This window comes from Anthonomus grandis, chromosome 2 (assembly GCF_022605725.1).
Source record: "Anthonomus grandis grandis chromosome 2, icAntGran1.3, whole genome shotgun sequence".
Taxonomy (NCBI): domain Eukaryota; kingdom Metazoa; phylum Arthropoda; class Insecta; order Coleoptera; family Curculionidae; genus Anthonomus; species Anthonomus grandis.
This window is the reverse complement of record NC_065547.1, coordinates 943,274-962,320: the sequence shown is the minus strand read 5'-3', so window position 1 is coordinate 962,320 and position 19,047 is coordinate 943,274. Positions and strand designations below refer to the sequence as shown.

The 19,047-nt window shown below is 34.0% G+C and overlaps 1 protein-coding gene across 7 annotated transcripts in view; it reads left to right on the top strand.

Moving 5' to 3' along the window:
- Positions 1–17,638, top strand: part of LOC126733519 (osmotic avoidance abnormal protein 3-like) — a 48,139-nt gene extending 30,501 nt beyond the window's left edge. For 2 of the 7 annotated variants that reach the window (XM_050436847.1, XM_050436848.1), the window contains 9 exons: positions 6,173–6,594; positions 6,646–7,004; positions 7,061–7,297; positions 15,636–15,923; positions 15,976–16,076; positions 16,127–16,206; positions 17,119–17,248; positions 17,289–17,408; positions 17,469–17,638. In XM_050436847.1, coding sequence (XP_050292804.1) covers positions 6,173–6,594; positions 6,646–7,004; positions 7,061–7,297; positions 15,636–15,923; positions 15,976–16,076; positions 16,127–16,206; positions 17,119–17,248; positions 17,289–17,408; positions 17,469–17,578 — 1,847 coding nt within the window. In that variant the 3' untranslated portion in view covers positions 17,579–17,638. Of the gene's footprint in view, positions 1–6,172; positions 6,595–6,645; positions 7,005–7,060; positions 7,298–15,635; positions 15,924–15,975; positions 16,077–16,126; positions 16,207–16,941; positions 17,007–17,118; positions 17,249–17,288; positions 17,409–17,468 lie in introns of those variants that run through there. The other 5 variants (XM_050436852.1, XM_050436851.1, XM_050436849.1 and 2 more) reach the window with 5 other exon arrangements.
- The last annotated feature ends 1,409 nt before the right edge of the window (positions 17,639–19,047 follow it).

Sequence of the window (19,047 nt, the reverse complement as noted above, 5' to 3'; positions counted from 1 at the left end):
ATGAATAGAATAACGTCATAAGAATAACCCTGTATTCGATTAGTTTTGACAACAAATAGGTTACAACTAAGGTGAGGTTAGGTGTGGTGTTGTCAGTTCTGTCGTCTACTGCGTTTTGTCACTCTGCAGCTTCAGCCTTGTCCCCAGTGTGGCTGACTCATGAGTGCCTTCTCTGAAGTGGCGAATTCACTCTATATTTTTTAATCACGTGAAAGGTATTATGCGTAAAATAAATTCACAAAAACTGTTTTTACCTTTTCTTGGTGGGTTGTCGACTCTGGAAGTATGTGTGCAGTGTTTTGGTTTGTTCCGTTTCTCTATCACCGCGAGGGGAACATAAGGCACTGCACACAGACCATAGATATACTCAACCCAACCCAACTCAATCCAACCCAACCCAGCTCAACGCAACCCAACTTTTTTTTTTTTTTTTTTTTTTTTTTGAGAGGTTTAGGAAATCTGTATGCAAACCCCCCAGGCATTGGTGTTCGGTCGCCTGGGGGAGTGTGGGGATAGGGTGGCCAATCACGGCTTAGCCCCGACCCACTAAAACCCTTTCCTCTGTTCATCCCTGATCCATCTGGAACCGCGCAAGCATTACTTCAGATGGGGGAGAGTTTTATCTAGCCTTCTTCCGTTTCTCTCTCTTCAGTATTCTTTTAGTGTAATATTTCATACAACATGTTACTTATTTGGTCCCATTTTTCTTCTCTTTCTAGCATTTCGGTGATAATATTTTCTGCAGTAAGTCTTTTCCTGAGATTGTTGTACACTGCCTCTCTCTCCTCTCTCCATCTGGGACAGTAGAAAACCGTGTTCGGCTGTATCTTTTTCGCCACAGTATAGGCATTCGTCATCATCTGTTTTTCCTATCATTCTCGTAAAAACCCTGAAGCTCAAGCTTCCATGGCCGGTTAGAAATTGCGTCATATAAAAATTTACCTCTCCATGCTTTCGGTTTATCCATGGTTCTATCAGGGGTATTAGTCTTTTGGTCCATCTGCATGCTTCAGTATCGTTGTCATTCCATTTGTCTTGCCATTTTTGAAGTGTTTGTTCTCTAGCTTCTCTCTACTTCTGTTTTCTTTCATTCTTATTGGTGTTACATAAGGCGTTTTTTTCTTCCACCAGCAGCTCTATAGGATGTTGGTCTGCTATTATTAGTAAGGCTTCTGTTGGAGCAGTTCGATAGGCACTGCAAATCCGTACCAACCCAACCCAACCCAACCTAACCTAACCCAAACCAAACCAAACCAAACCAAATCAAATCAAACCAAACCAAACCAAACCAAACCAAACCAAACCAAACCAAACCAAACCAACTCAACCCAACGCAACCCAACCCAACCCAAGCCAAGCCAACCTTACAACGGGGAGCTTACGCTCCCCGTTGGGTGTTAATGGAATGGGATGGGATTTAAATACTTTAGAGAACTGGGATTTAAATACTTTTTTACACTTTAGAGAAACCCAGACTGGAGACAAGGCTTTAGCTGCAGAGTGACAAAACGCAACAAAACTGGCAACACCACACCTAACCACAACTCAGTTGTCACCTATTTGTTGACAAAACTAATGGTATACAAGGTTAATCTAATGATTAATCGCGTCCTATAGTGAGTGATTTAGTTCGTGATAACACCCTCTTCGTGATAAAATTTGGCTTTCCGCCACTCATAGTGAAAAATATATATCGAAATCTACCTACTTTGCAAAAAACCCGACCATTTTTCGTTAGTTTTGACAAAAGCCGCTAAACTGCAGAATTACCTTATCATTATCATTACTATACTTAGTTTTAAAGACCCACTTACACTTCACTGGTGTATGTCCCTCCGGTATGTCCACAATGTCCCATGCGCAGTTCTCACTAAAGCTGTCCATTTCCCTGGTCATAGCTCGTAACCACTGGCTGCGGTTAGGACTGGAAAGAGCCTCCTGGACCGTCACTGGATCTTCCACTGGAACTGAACCCTCTGGCCTCCCTGTAAAGTAGCTGACAAAGTCATCCAATGTCCTTGTCTTTCTGCGCCTTTCAGATTTCCGAACAGCGTCCTCCGCAGCAGGAACATCCTGATCTGGGGTGTAGCTCGGATCACTCTCATCACATACCTCGTCCTCAGTCTCCCACTCAGACAGCACAGGTGTTTCAAATGTAGAGCTGGTCTCAGAGCTGCTATCTACGATCGCATTATTTAAATCTGACTCTCTTACCTCCTCCTGAATCTGGATACGAGCACCATTGAAATTCTTTTCCATGATATGGACATCTCGGCTTGTACATATTTGTCTTGTAGTAGGGTTATACAACCTATAGCTCTTTGTGGTAATCAGAAAATCCCACCAATACCAGCTTCTCTGATTTTCTGTCCCACTTCACCCTCTTTTCCTTAGGAATATGTGTCATGGCTGTATATACTGCCAAACTCTCTGACATGACTTAGGTTGGGTTTCTAAGATAGCAGGCTGTGTTGACAGCCTCTGCCCAAAAATTCTTTTGAAGATCAGCCTCGTAAAGAAGACACCTAGCCTTCTCAACCAATGTCCTGTTTAGTCGCTCTGAGAGCCCATTCTGCTGGGGTGTGTACGGGTTTATGGTTTGGTGTACTATTCCTTGCCTCTTCAGATACCTCTGGAATTCACCACCAATGTATTCGCCACCATTGTCGGTACGCAACACCTTCACCTTCCGGTCCAGTAGTTTCTCAACTAAACGTTGAAACTCCTTAAACTTCTCGAAGGTTTCATCCTTCGTCTTAAGGAAATACACAAACGACATACGGGTATGATCATCCTGCATGGTCAAGAAATACCTCGAGCCTCCTATAGATGGTGTCTCCATCGGCCCCTCCAAATCACTGTGGATGACATCTAGCGCCCCTGTAGCTCTGAATGCTGCGATGAAAATGATGCTATCTTAGTACACTTAACAAAAATAAGAAAGGACAGAAACGCGTGTTCAGGCTCAATGCCATAAGCAAAACTAGACTAAGATGAATCAACTAACACTAAACTAAATTAAGCTGACTATATATAAGAAAACTATATACACAAGGGAAGTTTAGTGTCATAAGATACCCTAGCAAACAACTTTGTCTGAAATAGACACAGGCAAAATATTATAATGTTCTTACAACACTATTATCTGACATAATTCATTCCTTAATTGAATTTACACAAAAGTCTTGATGTATGACAAAGGACAGACAGATAGCAAAATCGCTTTGGTCAAAGAGAGAGAGAAAAACGACTTGAAAATTCAAAACGAAGAACTGCTAACGCCATCTAGGCATTCTTATTTTTTTACAAGGTCATTAACCGACTTTACACTAGATGTCGCGATCAGCGCATTTTTCTACAATATTAAATTATTACATTATAAAAGTAACTAAACAAAATACGCTACACTGAGTCTCTCAAAAAAAAATTAAGAGAAATTTGCATCTGTAAACTGGATTCAAATTTTTGATGTATCAAGCAGATACTCGATTTTACCAAGGGTGAGTAAAAAAAACTGAATCATGAACAATTAAGGGTGAATAATATAAGGAGTCCTAAATAAAAACTCAAAGAAAAAATCAATTAGAGATGAAACTCATGTGACACAATAAATTGTCAGCTATTGAACAAAATTTAGAAAAGGCAAGGTACAGTATATATTACAGTACTAGAAAAGGAAGCAAAATCAAAGGTAAAATATAAACATTTGAAAAAGATAAAATAAGCTGAGGTTGGTGTCTAATCTTTTACAACTCTTCTTGCATTTTTCATAATGCTTGGCCAAGACTTTTAAATGTTGTAATACTTTATAAATATACAAGATATACAAATTCAATTGCAAGAAACACAAATAAGGTACTTTATAGTACTACAAAATAATAGAGATAATATGCAATCCAAATAGGGTAGGTAGGTAACTAAAATTCGACAAGTAAACCAACTAAAGTTTCGAAACACAAATAAAAGGCAAACTAGATTCAGCAAGAATTTTTGCATTAAAAAATAGCCAAATATTAATAACTATTATTCAGAGCTATCGTCATTGCTCTCAGAATAATTATAAGACAATAATAAATCCTTTACATGCCATTTACCAGTTTTTGATCCATCAATATTTTTGATGTCGAGCATAACAAAGAACAGAGAAGAGTAAAACAACCTGATGTTAATCAATTGCTTAAGAATTTAAAACGAAGAACCGCTAGCGCCATCTAGGAGTTCTTATTTTTTTACAAGGTCTTTAACCGACTTTACACTAGATGTCGCAATTATTTTTATACAATATTAAATTATTACATTATAAAAGCCACAGAAACAAAAAAATTAAAACGCTACAGGCTGCTTCCTTAAGACTATTGGGATTTATTATTTGGAACTGCAGGCTTTTTAGCAATTCATTTTCTTTTATAATGATCTGTTTCTCTTTGGTCCGATCCAAGCTCGAATATGGGTTTCTGGTTTGGTATCCATCTTATGAATGCCACATTAACTCCCTTGAATACATCCAAAGGCGCTTTTTGAAATATTTAATTTATAGAGCGGATGGTGCCTATTTAGTTAGAGGTTATAATCCCAATCATCTGTCTGAGCCATAGACGGTAAGCATGTAAATATAAAGTGTCCAAGAAACAGTGCCTCAGCTTTTTATAATTATAAATGCTATTTTAGTACGATAATGTTAGCATTGGTAGACAGCAATTACTGTTTTATATATTTAGAAGTGGGCGCAGCAGGAAGAGAACCAGATAGAGGGAGATTTTCACGATCTGCTTTAAAAAGAGAAATTGAAGGCAAAACTCTCAATATACCATCGAATTGTGTCATAATGGCAAATGCGTTCCCTTATCTTTTGAAGCCCTACTCACGAGCTACTCAACTTTGTTATAAAAAAAAATTCTAATTATCATCTTAGTAGAGCAAGACTCATAGTAGAGAATGCTTTCGGAATATTAGCTTCCAAATTTAGAGTCTTTGAGAAACCCATTTCACTATCTCCTGAAAAGGTGGACAAATTGGTTCTGTCATGTTGTGCACTACGCGACTGGTTACGCAAGACTTCTTCCTATTATTTAACTGCAAGACTAACAGATTCGGAAAATTTAGAGACAGGGGAAATGGTATCAGGTACATGGCGAGAAATTAGAAGAGATGGATTAAGTAGCATCACGAATATGGGAAGTCATAACAATACAAGGGAAGCTGAAGCAGTAAGAAATAAATATATTTTACACGTTCCGTATTACTTTTAAATATGCTTAATAAATGTTTTACTTACCAAAGTGTTTTTTGTCTCCCTTGATTCAACAATAGCACCTAAAAATCAGCAACTGAATACCATCCTAAAGTTGGGGTATATAAATCATTTGTAGATGATCCAGTTTTATGAGATTTTAACACCTTTGTTATGCTCTAGGGTGTAAGCATTCCTAAAACTACGAATTTTTGCCTTTGCCGAATTCACATCAAACTCGCTGCATCGCTTTTATTTCGGTCTTTATAGTCACCAATTTTATTATTCCATAAGCAAGGTTGTTGTTCGTAGGCATCTAAGAACTTTATTATTAACTCAGTAGACCATTTTTTTGAAAAATTCGACATTTTTTTGGGAACGAAAAATACTCCAGCTTATGTTTACACAAATACTGGCGCCAAAAAGTACACGAGCGTTGAACTTTACTGGCGCCAGTAATCCCTGCATGTGAAAACCCCGCTTCACTCTATGGCATTTTAGTGGAAATTGCTCAATGGTTACATAGATTCTCCAAGTCTTCTTGTTGACATTTCTTTACATTTGCCGCGCCCTTCCTCCAGAACAACTGTTACTTTTGCTCTTCATCGTGCCAAAACATTAAATATTACGATCCTATTTTTATCACCCCTGTTACATAATTAAATTCAGAGTTTAGTTTTTAGTACTTTATGTGTCAGATTTTACTATTGCTAAGTATGATTTTCTTGTAATTGAGCTCTGACTTGTTGGAAAAACAAAGATAAACAAATAAATTATCAATCGTTTTCACAAACAATTTCCAAGTCTTGTAAAAATCAAAATAAACCCATCGACATGGTACTTACTTTTATCTAACTTTGCCCTGCCAATTCAACCGTAAATCAAAACCCCGATAAAACTAACCCTAAACCAAATAACCGGAAACCATCGAAATTTTTACAGGCCTCACCCAACATCCTATACACAACTCCCAAGAAGCCGAACATTACCTCAACGTCGGTTCGAAAAACCGCATGATCGGCGCAACCCTTATGAACCAAAACAGCTCCAGAAGCCACAGCATTTTCACCATCAGCATCGAACAGTTGAACAACGTCAACAACAACCAGAGCATCCGAAAAGGTACTATATTGAAAAACAAAAATTGGGAAAACTCAATTTTGTTTTTTGCAGGAAAATTAAATCTAGTCGACTTGGCGGGATCAGAACGTCAAACCAAGACGGGAGCCACCGGGGATCGACTGAAAGAAGCCACCAAAATCAATTTATCCTTAAGCGCCCTCGGGAACGTCATTTCAGCCCTGGTGGACGGAAAAGCCAAACACATCCCTTATAGGGACTCCAAGCTCACCAGACTGTTACAGGTAAGCCCCCTGCCATTATTAAATTTATCATTAAATTCCTCAACCCTTTAGGACTCTTTGGGGGGCAACACGCGCACCCTAATGATAGCCTGCATCAGTCCAGCTGATAGGGATTATATGGAAACCCTGTCCACCCTAAGATACGCCAATAGGGCCAAAAACATCAGCAACAAACCGAAAGTCAACGAGGACCCCAAAGACACGATTCTGAGGCAGTACCAAGAGGAAATCGAGCGTCTCAAGGCACTTTTGAGTACCCGACAAGAGGGCGACATCAAAATCGTGGACTTGGAAGAGAGTGAGGTGAACAAAAATGTGGTTTCCAGAAATGAGGAGTTGGGCGTGAGGAGGGACAAGCTGCTGCAAGAGTACCAGAAAGAGATGGATAAGTTGAGGAATTTACATGAGAGGTACCAAAGATTGGTTATTGCTTTTGTATATGAGTGTATAATGGGTGGTTTTCCAGTGAGAAGAACCAAAAGGAAACTGTCCTGAAGCAAATCCAAGCGATCAAGCTGGAATACGAAGAGAACATTAGAAGATTGAACGAGGAGAAGTTGAATAAAGAGGTGACGTCCACCGATGAGGTGATGAGGAGGATAGAGGAGCTTAAGAAGGCCCTGATTGGCGGTGAGAAGGCTTATGATAAGGAGCTGTCCGAGAGGAGGTTGAGAAAAAAGAGGGCTGCGGAGGAGAGGGCCAAGTAAGGAGTCCATTTTTGAATATTGGGTTTATTTTATGAATAACTTGTTTGTAAAGAGACACTTATTTCAGTATTTGTTGAAAATCATAAAATATTTTGAGAAAAAAAATACATTTTGGGAAAGGTGTTTTAGTTTGGGAAGGTAATAAATACTCCACAAAATAATCATAATTTAAAAGATCTATAAAATATGTTTTAAAATTTGAAAAATCATACAAATAATCCTTATTTAAATTAATTGAATCCCAATTTAGGATTTCTCAAAAAAATTAAAAGACTTTGAAACAAAAAGTTTTAAGAAAATGGTTATAACTCAAAATACACATTTTAAAATTTGTACACTTTCTTCAATTAAATTGGTTGGATACCTGTTTTTAGCATTTCTCAAAAAAATTGAAAATTTTTTAAAAGAAACATTTTTTTTACAGGAAATTTCAGAAAATTGCTAAGTTTCTGAAATTTCTAAGTAAAAAAGTACTCAAAATACAGATTTAAAAATTCGCATATAGATTCTTCAATTAGATTAATTGAATACCTGTTTTAGCAATTCTTAAAAAAAATTAAAAATTTACAGTGTTAGAAGTAAAATTTTTTGAGGAAATTCATTTTTTATATGAAAATTCCAGATAATGAACATAACTGAAAAATTACTCAAAATACAGATTTTAAATTTGCATACAGATTCTTTCGTTAAATGGATTGGACACTTATTCAGCATTTTCAGCAATGAAAAATGAAAAATACTCTAAAAAATTTTGGTGGTGGTGAATCTGGTATATCAAAACATGAAAGAAAGAAAGAAAGAAAATGTGCTATATTACGTAAGACAACAAAATCTTGTGTACAAGCATCCTAAAAACTAAAAAATTCCAAATTCACTTTAAATTTCAAACAAACATAACTTCTAAAACACTTTACCATAAAATTTACACACATTACCAAAATTAATCATAACAAAACAGATTGAGAAAAAAAGCATCTTTTTGATAAATTTCATTAAAAAATAAGTAAAGCTGTCAATAAAACAGAATTTAGAAGAAGTAAATTACATTATTTAACAGGAAACAAAACTAAAAGACTAAAATGATGTCAGAGCACAGGTTAAAAGGTATCATTAAAAAAATCGTCAAGGCTATAATATGCCCTGGATAATAAAAGTGATTTTAATTCCTTTTTGAATCTCTTAACTTCTAAAATTTGTCTGATACATAGAGGAACATGGTTGTAAATTTTTTTGCTGAGGTATATAAGTGAGTTCTTCATGTCCTCTGTGATGTCTCTCTTGTGGTTGGTAATAGATTGTTAGATATTATTAATACTTATTTGTCTAACGGTGTTTTCCCAGATGATTGCAAACTGTCTACACAGAAAAAACGAAACGCTTCTCTTAAATAAATTTGGAGTCCCTGCAAATAAATATTTAGTTGGTATATGCCAAACAACTGTGTGTTTAAATAAAATATGATAATTATTTCAAAATATTTTTTTTAATTATTTGAAGCAAACAAATATTTTTTTAAGACAAGAAACCCTATTTTTATTTAGACACACTGATTATTCCGGTTAAATAAATTATTTAGTTTTACCAACTATACATTTATTTGGGGGACTGTTCTTATTTATTTAATTTAAAACCCTAGGTTATTTCTCCCAAATAAATATTTTTTTCAAGTAAATAAGTTTTATTTGCCATTATTTGATTAATATTTTACGCAACCAAATATATATTTAACACAAACATTATTATTGTTTGTTTGTCACACATATTTATTTGATATAAATACACTGACTTAAATAAGACGTGGCGAAGCAAAAATATTCATTAACTTTAAAATTTAAGAAATTTTAAACAAATTGGTTTACAATTTGTTTAAAAGATCCTGAATTTTAAAGCAATGAATACTTTAGCTTCGTCACATTTTTTTTGGATTTATATACGTAGTGTATACTTATATAGTTTGCCTTATATCTTTAAAAAACATCATTTTTTTAGGAACGTGAATTTTACGCTCTGATGAAATACAAGTAAAAACAGAAAAAAAACACCTTTTGGGTAGAACACATTTTTATTATTGAACAAAAACAAAAACTTTTACTTATTATATAAGTATAATTAAGGCTACATAAAAATTAAAAAATTAAGCCACAACAAAAAAAAACTTAAAACTTCTTTGGAATATATAGAAATAAACAAAGGTCTATCATATACTTATACATAATGGGGCTATAACAAATTCAGCCAAAAATAATAGGTATGTGGACAGAGTCATACCGCCAAATTACTAAGATAAATATACTTAATAAATTATTCAATAGAAAATCCCAAATAAAGTACCTATTTTAATGAAAATTGCATCAGCCAATATACCTACATAAGATACATAATATTATATATTAGTAATAAATTTACTTACCTCTAAATACAGGCCATAAATGACTTAATTTCCAATCATTCAAGAGGTCCTCCATCATATATATATTTTATATAATCACAAGTCACTATATATACGACAAAAAGAGTGAAAACACGTTTTATTTTAATGCGGGATCGGGAGTAGCGTCTGCCTGTACCCTGTACTATGCATAGCGCGTTGGCGACTCTACCAATACGACACGACGCGACGTATACGAACAACCTGCTTTGAGTGCTTTGCCAGTTTCACCCCCTTCTTTTTTTAAGAAGTCTGCGACGCAAATAAATAAATATTTGCCACAAAATCAGACGGCTTGCAACAAAAAAATATATATTTAGATCTATTTTGATTTCAAATATATTTCATATAAATAATTATTTATTTGACATAAAAGAGTTACCGGAAAAATACAGCAAACAAATTTTCCAAAGACATCAAACATTCTTAATTATTCAAATAAAATAAATATTTTTTACCTAAAACATACGCAGTTTAGTTGAAAAAAAAATGGTTTATTCAAATAAATATTAATCAAATAAATATTTATTAGGCAAATTTTCTCCGTCTTTTTTCTGTGTACTGTTATTCCTGTTTCCAAAGTACAAAACACAAATTTGCATAATGAATTTAGACCCATTAACACGGTACTTGTCTATGAAAAGCTCCTTGAGAATTGTGTTAAGGAACAACTTGTTGAGTTTTGTGATAAAGGCAAAATAATTGTTCCTGGACAGTCGGGATTTCGTGAGCCTCATTCTTGTGAATCCGTTGTCGTTAATATTTGTGATGATTTTCTCAAAGTTATCGACTGTGATAATGTTGTTTTAGCGGTATTTTTAGATTTTAAGAGAGCCTTCGAAACGATAGATAGACAAATTTTAATTACCAAACCACAGCAATTAGGAATTAGGGATAATGCTTTGAGTTGGTTTGGTAAGTCGTATGTGTCCAACAGAGTCCAACGTGTAATGTTTAAAAATATTATATCTCAGTACCTATGTTTCTGTTAATTATGGTGTGCCTCAAGGAATTGTCTTAGGACCATTGTTATTTCTACTGTACATTAATGATATGGTAAAAGTTCATTTTTTTAATAAAAATTTCGAAAAATGGTTATAACTGAAAAATTACTCAAAATACAGATTTTAAATTTGCATACAGATTCTTTCGTTAAATGTATTGGACACTTATTCAGCATTTCTCAAAAAAATTAAAGGATTTTGTGAAAAAGAAAATTTCAGAAAATTAATTTTTTTGATGAAACTTCCAGAAAATGGCTATAACTCAAAAAGTACTCAAAATACCCATTTGAAAATTTGTACACACATTCCTTAATTAAATCAAAGTTTACTGAATAAAATACAGTATTTTATTCAGTAAACTTTGATTAAATTGACTAGATATGAGTTGGTCGCCGACCATGGCGACGATCGCAGGTTTAGGCGAGAGCGACGATGTTTTTAATTGCTTTTGGGTGCAAATTGGGTTTTGATGATGTAAAATCAGTGATCGAGTGTTCCGCATGTAAAAAGTTTTATCACGGAAAATGTGAAAATATTGATTTGCGGGGTTTCCATATGAGAAAGGGTTCGTGGAAATGTAAGGCATGTTCTGAAGCTCTAGGTCAAGAGGTCAACAAGCCCGAAAGATCGAGGAAGACAAGCCGTGTTAAAGATGTGTACGTGGATCAAAATATTATTGATACGACTGGAACTCTTAGTCAATAAAACGAATGAATTAAACCGAAAAGTTGATCAACTAATTGCTGAGAATAAATAAGCCTGCGAGAAGAAATATCTAGCTTAAAAGGGAGCAAGCTCGAAAATGGTTCTATTTTGCAAACTCAACTACCCCAACCTATTAAGAGCTATGCATCTGTTGCACAAACAAATAAGGTACTAAATCAAAAAGGTACTCAAAAAGACGCGAAACAAATAAATAATGATTTGAAAACTAAAGTGGATCCTAGTGACATCGGAATTAGGGTAACTATGGGACGAGTAACAAAAAAGGGCGATTTGATTTTAAATTGTAGCAACGAAAAAGCGATCACTAATGTACAGTCAGAAATTCAGTCTAAACTTGGTGAAAATTACAGTGTCGACAGGCCTAAAGTCTTACAACATCGAATTAAGGTAATCGGACTTAATGAAAAGGAGCATGAGATAAGTGATATTATAAATGAGGCGTCTCATAGTAAAACTCGTCTTATCCAAATTTTATGAAAAATGTGGTAAATATGGCAATATTCTCTTTAGGTTGATATGCTCCTTCTACCTTAATAATATTCACCAAAACTTGCCTTATCCACTTGATGTGTCGTTTTAAAACGCGCGTTATCCGCGCGACCAATCAGTAGTCGAAAACATGAAACACGTGCCTGCTTGTATCACCCGTTTTATATATTTGTAGATTATTTGGATTAGTATAGGTTATAACAGAGTTATTGTGGGATATTTTTACCAAATTCTTTGTTTTTAACTAACTTTTAAGGTATTTTTATTTGAATTATAATTTATAAAACTAATTAGTTATTTTTAATATGGAGCAAAAAATTATCCCCGCAGAACGGGGTAAATGCAGAAGAAATATCAGTGACAGATCTCAGTGGAAAAGAGAAATACTAAAACGCGAAACGTATTTTATGTTTTCTTTTTGCAAGATTGACAGGGTATTAAAGATAATTGTTTTACTATTTTAGGCGTTCCGCCAAAGGTTTGCCAGTCTATCCTACCTGCGGTCACAATGGAAAAACATACCAATGTATAAGATTAACCAGGCGATTTTTTACATAATAAAATTTTGTAAATGTTCACAACCGAAGCGCGATAGACATTATAAAAGTAGATAGCAGGCGAAAAGGTGTAAGTGTTTGTGTAATGTGTAATTTTGTGAAAAAGTCCGGTTGCCAAAAATTTGAAATACAAGTTTGCCAAAAAACGTTTTTTAACATTCTTAATATCTCTAAGGATCGCGTCCAAAGAGTTGCCAGGCGATATCTTGAAACTGGGCTTTTGCCCAGAGAAAATCGTGGTGGCGATCGCGTAAGCAAAAAATACGAAGAAAAGCTAGTGACCGTGAGAAAATTTCCGAAGAGGTTGAAAGGAGTGGAAAGCCATTATTGTCGTTCGAAATCAAGTAGTCAGCAATATTTGAGTAGTAATTTTTTCAACATTGGATTTGGAAGTCCTGTAACCGATGTATGTTCCAAATGCATTGAGCTTTCTGAAAAATAAAATTAGAAAAAGACATCGATAAAAAAAACCAATTGATGATAGAAAAAAGGGTACACAAGCTAAGAGCCAATGCATTTTTTGCCAAACTTAAAGAGGTTGACTGCAATATGATAACACATTCGTTTGATTGTCAAAAAAAATTGGTCAATCCCAAGGTCCCCGACCAGATTGCTTATTATAGCAGGCAGTTATACACATATAACTTTACTGTTATTCAAAGTTCTTCCAAAGCAAAAATGACCATGGAAAACGTTCATATCTACATTTGGATGGAACATCAACATAAAAAGGGTTCAAATGAAATCTCTTCGGCAGTCTATGATGTTCTTTTAAAAGCTGATTTGTCCTCTTATTCGGTCATTCGGTGGACAAAATCGCAATTCAACAAGATAGGTATGTTATCTCATTTTCTTATAAATATCGCACCCAATATTAAATCCATAGAAATCATTTTTCCTGTTCCTGGACATTCATATTTACCACCTGATAGGGTATTCGGTAGAATTGAAAAGGAATTAAAACAAAATGTCGACGATTATCGATCCTAAAATATATTTGGATTTATTGAAAAAACACGGTAACTTTGGCCAAGACTGTCTGGTTATGAACTGGAAATCTCAGGTTGGCGATTTTTTAAAAAATGTTGGCTCTTGGCATTTTAAGTTCTCCTTTTCTAAAAGGTTTATATTGACTAAAAACTCTGGTGAAAATAATATTATGGTTAGAGGAGAACAATTTTATAACTCGGATACTGGGGTACCTAAGTCGATTTTAAAAAAAGGAAAAAATGGGATCATTTTGCTCCAGACACTGTTCCAATGGGAGCTCCAGTAAATTCTGCCAAGTTAAAGGATGTTGATAATTTACTAGAAAAACAATTTGGAAATGAACGGAAGAGCAAAGTTTTATAAAGATGTTTTAGATGGAATATCGCAGCCATTGATAGGACCTAATTCTGAAGTTCCAGAAGACCAATTTTGCGAACCACGAGAAGCAGAAGATGAAGGAGAATTAAGAATTTAACTTTAAAGACTTTTGTACTTTTAAAAATATAGATGTCCCTTCTCAAACTCGGCGTTGTTTTATTTTTTTTTGCAGCATAACTTGTCAAATCCAAAATGACTAATCAACACTCGTCTTACATTTTTGTTTATTTATTTTAGCCGATTAAGGATATTCTACATTTAAAAAAATTCATGTGAGTGTTTTCTAAAAACTCATTTTATATTATTTTTTATTTTTTGTCATTGTATTCAAAAAAATAACTTTAGTAGAGGTTTTCCTGAATTTGAGTAGAACGACTTAGCATGGATAAGACAAAATGATCTAAATAGTAATTGTAGTAATTTTAGCTTAAAAATATTGCGCAGAACCAACGTTTTAAACCATAGATTCAATTTGATATTCGAAGCTGATGATGTAACCTATAATTTGTTTATAAATAGGGGAAAAATGAATATAGGGTGGAATCGTTGTCAGTTCGACTATTTCAGCAAAGAATGTAAACAAAAAAAAGTATGTTCTAAGTGTAGTGCGAAGAAGACGATATTAAGAAATGCCAAAATAATTTTAATAAATGTGTTAATTGTATATTTTCAAATAAAAAGTATGGAATGTCTCTAAATGTCGATCACGTCACTTGGGATATAAATCAGTATGAAACACTGAAGAGGATGAAAAACATGCAAAAAAATAAGTTTTTTAAATAGCAGTTAGATACTGAAATGGCAAAAAATTCAAGTATTGTATATTTTAATTGTCAGGGTTTTTTGAATAACAAGGATAATATAATTCTATTTATAAATAATTGGCAACCAAAGCTCTTATTCTTATCTGAAACTCATGTTTGTGAGAAAATTGAGCACTGTGAGTTAAAGGTCAATGGATATAGAATTGAACAGTGTATCACAAATAATAGAAGAACTGGAGGAGTAATGGTTTTAATAAGAAGTGACATTAAGTATTCCTTAAGAACTGTAGAGTGCGTGCAAAAGTATGTGTGGTGTTTGTCTATTGAATTTTCCTTGCGTAGAGTTAAATATCTGTGTACTGTTATGTATCATTCTCCTCAAAAAAAAATACAAACTTTTTGGATTATTTCGGTAGTTACCTCGATCAGGTCACTGTGTTTGAGGGATCAACATAATAATGGGAGATTTTAATTTTGATTTACTGAAGCCTTCACTAAAAACTGGCACATACATTCCTCAATTAAATTGACCAAACACATATTTTAGCGTTTTTGGAAAAAAGTTATATTTTGACAATTTTTTTTTTGTTAAAGGTCATTTTTATTAATCAAAGGTTTCAGAAAATTGCTATAATTGAAAAAGTTTTCAAAATAAAATTTGAAAATTTTCATACAAATTCTTCCGTTAAATGGATTGGACACTTTTTAATGTAAATTCCATTTACTGTTCCACTTACTATTTTAAAAACAACAATTTTTTTATCAAACAAATTTTTTGAGAAAGTTAATTTTTGGAAAAAAAATTTCAAAAAATGACCATAACTCAAAAAGTACTCAAAATACATATTCAAAAATTAACGATTGGCCACCTATTTTAGCATTTCTCGAAAAAAATATTAAAACTTTGTGAGGAAGAATTTTTTTATGACTACTTTACAAAATGGCTATAACTCAAAAACTACAAAATAACACTGTTTTTTCATAACGGACTCTTTTAGTTTAATAGCTCACTTGTTGGCCAAAATCGACATGAACGAGGACAGAGAAACCCTCCAGAACCAATACAAAGACATCAGCCAGGAACTGAACCTAAAAACCGAAATACTGAGAAAATACCGACATAAAGTGAAAATGTTAGAAAAGGAAATCACTGACCTCCAAGGTGAGTTCCAACAGGAGCGTGAGGACTATTTGGAAACCGTGAGGAGGCAGGAGAAGAACCTCAAATTACTCAGCCAGATAAACGACAAGTTAGTCGGGACTTTAAAGAAGGATTGTAACTATACGTAAGTGTTTCTTTTGCAAATCTATTAGGGCTAATAAACATCATTTATATAGGGACTTGGAGGCTATAAAGGACCAAGCAGTATGGTTAGAAGAGAGTCAAAAGTTTAAACTTCCCGATTTGGTGATTCCGCGTACTAAATTGCCACCAGCCGGTAAGTTTTCCGGATAATTAACTAGTGGAATTAACGATGATGTAATACAGGACGGTTTTCGGATATTCAAACGGCCCCGGCTAGATTGAACAGCGAAATTCCTCTGAGCAGACAAAATTCGTTTGATCAGGTGACATATTTGTAAAAACTTTAAGTGTTTTTGCTGTAATTACGCTTGAAGTTTGCTATATAAAAATTGTGGTATTTTTTTTTTTGATAATTGGCTTGTAATACTCAAAATCTTAAGGGGAAGGTTAATTATATTGAAAATCTGAGTTCATAGCTGACTTACTTGATGATAATGTCGACGAGTTTGGATGAAGCTTTTTAGCTTTCCAGTTTTTTGAGTAAACCATTGATGGTACTGAAAATTTCATTTAACCATTAAATTGAGGGAAAAAATTATTTGAAAAATAATACCATACCATCGATGGGTTGAGAACCGTTATTGTTACCAAAAATTTGATTTCACCATATTGAGGTAGTTAAAAAGAATTATCTGAAAGAGAGTACCTTGATTCAGAAACGAGTTTTTTTGACCCTAGGACCTCAAAAAGGCTAAAAGATGACCAACTGGGTCGCATTATACACACACACTGATTTTATTTGTTTTTTATCTAAATCGTTCAGAGTACTGAGGATACTCTTATAGAGATCGAAACGTGGACAAAATGTATTCAACGAAAGCAGAAATTAAGCAAACTTAAATGTTAATAACCAATTTGAAAAGCTGTTACAGTTAGCATAAAATCCCAAGAGTCACGTTTGTCTATTAAACTAACAGATTTTGAGTTAAAGTCCAAAAAGTGCTTAAAATCACTCTTATGAAAAATTATTTTTTTGCATGCCGCTTATTGCACCACAGGACAAAATCATGACCGAAACCTCTATACGACGATGAGTAACCCTAGTGCCAAATCTTATTTAGAGGTAACTTATGTAATTATACACTTATTAGCGCTTATAGACTTGCACACCAATAGCATAGAAATAATCTTCTGCATAGAAATATAATACAAATGGCTTATATTTTTTTTTTTAGACGAATAATGCCAACCCTCAAGATATTATAGCGAGCTATTTTCAACCAGCGACCAAAAGGGCCACGGAGCTCCTAAATCAGTCGAAATCCGGAACGGTCGATCCCCATAAGGTTTTTAACACGTGGAGAGGTTTGTATGATCGTACAGGTAAACTCCAATGAAAAAAAAGGCCACCGTAACTTTCCAGATTTCGCACGGAAGAACCGAACCAGATCCACAGAGAATTTAAGTCTGGACTCGCCCACTAGCAGTGTTGGAAAGAGTAATTTTTGGCTCACCTCCGGTGCAAGTACGAACCGAAAATGCTGAAAAAATTTAAAGTTGAAGTTTTTGTTTAAATCGTTTGCAGGCTCACCCTTTAATACTGATCAACTTAAAAAGCCTTTTAGATTGGAGGCGTTGCCTGATATCAGGAAGTGTAGCAAGCGAGGACCACTTAATACCATGGAACTTTTGTAAAAGTGTGATATTTTGTTATGACAGATTGTATTTTGCGAATAAAGAATTGAAAAAGGTTGATTTTTGGGAGGATCATTTATTCTATTTAAAAATTGTGATTGATGAATACCGTATCGAGGGGTGTTAACGCATCGTTAACTTAATATTATAAATATCTATATGGCGCAAGTCATGGGTATCATCCTGGGTACGTTACTTAAAAATAAAGAGGTATTATAGATACTGTTACGGTTGGAAAAACTTTCATTATTGTTTAGATTAACCGGGCGCATATGTGCAGGAGCACATTTAGGCTAAAGACTGCAAAGAAGCCTTTCAATGTTCTAAGGCTAAAGCCCATTCCAGACATTTGATGCTTCACATAGAGTTATTATTTGAGTACCGATAATACAGGATTGTGTAAATCCTTGGGTGATTTAAAGACAAAAACTTATTTTCAACATATATCCTAAACCTATTAATTTTTGAGCCTACAAATTTAAAGAAAAAAAAATTATTTTGATTGTCAATTCCACATCACTTTATATTTTTATAGAATTTTGTATTTTATAGGGCCTTTATGAGTGAAACAACATTTTTTTAACTTAAAAAACATTTTTTTTATTTTCAACGGTGGTGTCCGTACTAAAATTTTGGAAATTTACACCCTGTATTATTGGCACTCAATTAATAAACACCCTGATTAAATATAAAAGGTGTAAAGCTACTTAATAAAAATTTCCCACAGTAATATCAAATGAATTACATTCTAGAACGGAGGCAGATCCATGGCCTCTTTTCCAGTAGTATTTTGATTTTTTTTAAAAGCCAAATAGCCTTTGGTAACAAAGGTTGGAAATTTTTTTTGTATCTGTGGGACCCAGATAAAAATTCCTTGACCTTAATATATTTGCAATTTTATGCTACAGTTTCAATTTTATAGTCTTTTTGTCATCAAATTAGTTGCTTAGCTCGTGTCTAAAGCTTAACAGTAGCCTTGTGGCCTCCAAATGATTTGCACTTGGTTTTCATTTTGTCCACATTTCTTCTGTTGTTTCTTCCACATCAACCTGATCTATTATTGTCATTTTGTAATTCATTTTGTGGTGGTTAGCCTATAGAAAATTGTCTGCAGCAACGGAGTCTAAACAGTATGCCAAGGATTTCTTTATATTTAAAGCATAACCAGTATAGTTGAGGCTATGAGCACAATAACGGATTAATCCATGTTTTATGGGAAAATGGGCTGTGCTTTTGGTCTTCTTTGTTACAGAACTATGATGCTATGTAAACAATGCCAAAAGTAGTATAGTGGTCACATCTAGTAAGCAATTGAGAAAGATGGATTAATCCACTTTGCAACTGATACATACCACAAAAAGACATTGGATGATATAAAAAAAATAAAAATTAATTTTGTTGTGGGTTAGTCCACTATTGCACTCGTAGCCCCAATTAATTTTATATACCAAGTTATCAACTTATAATTA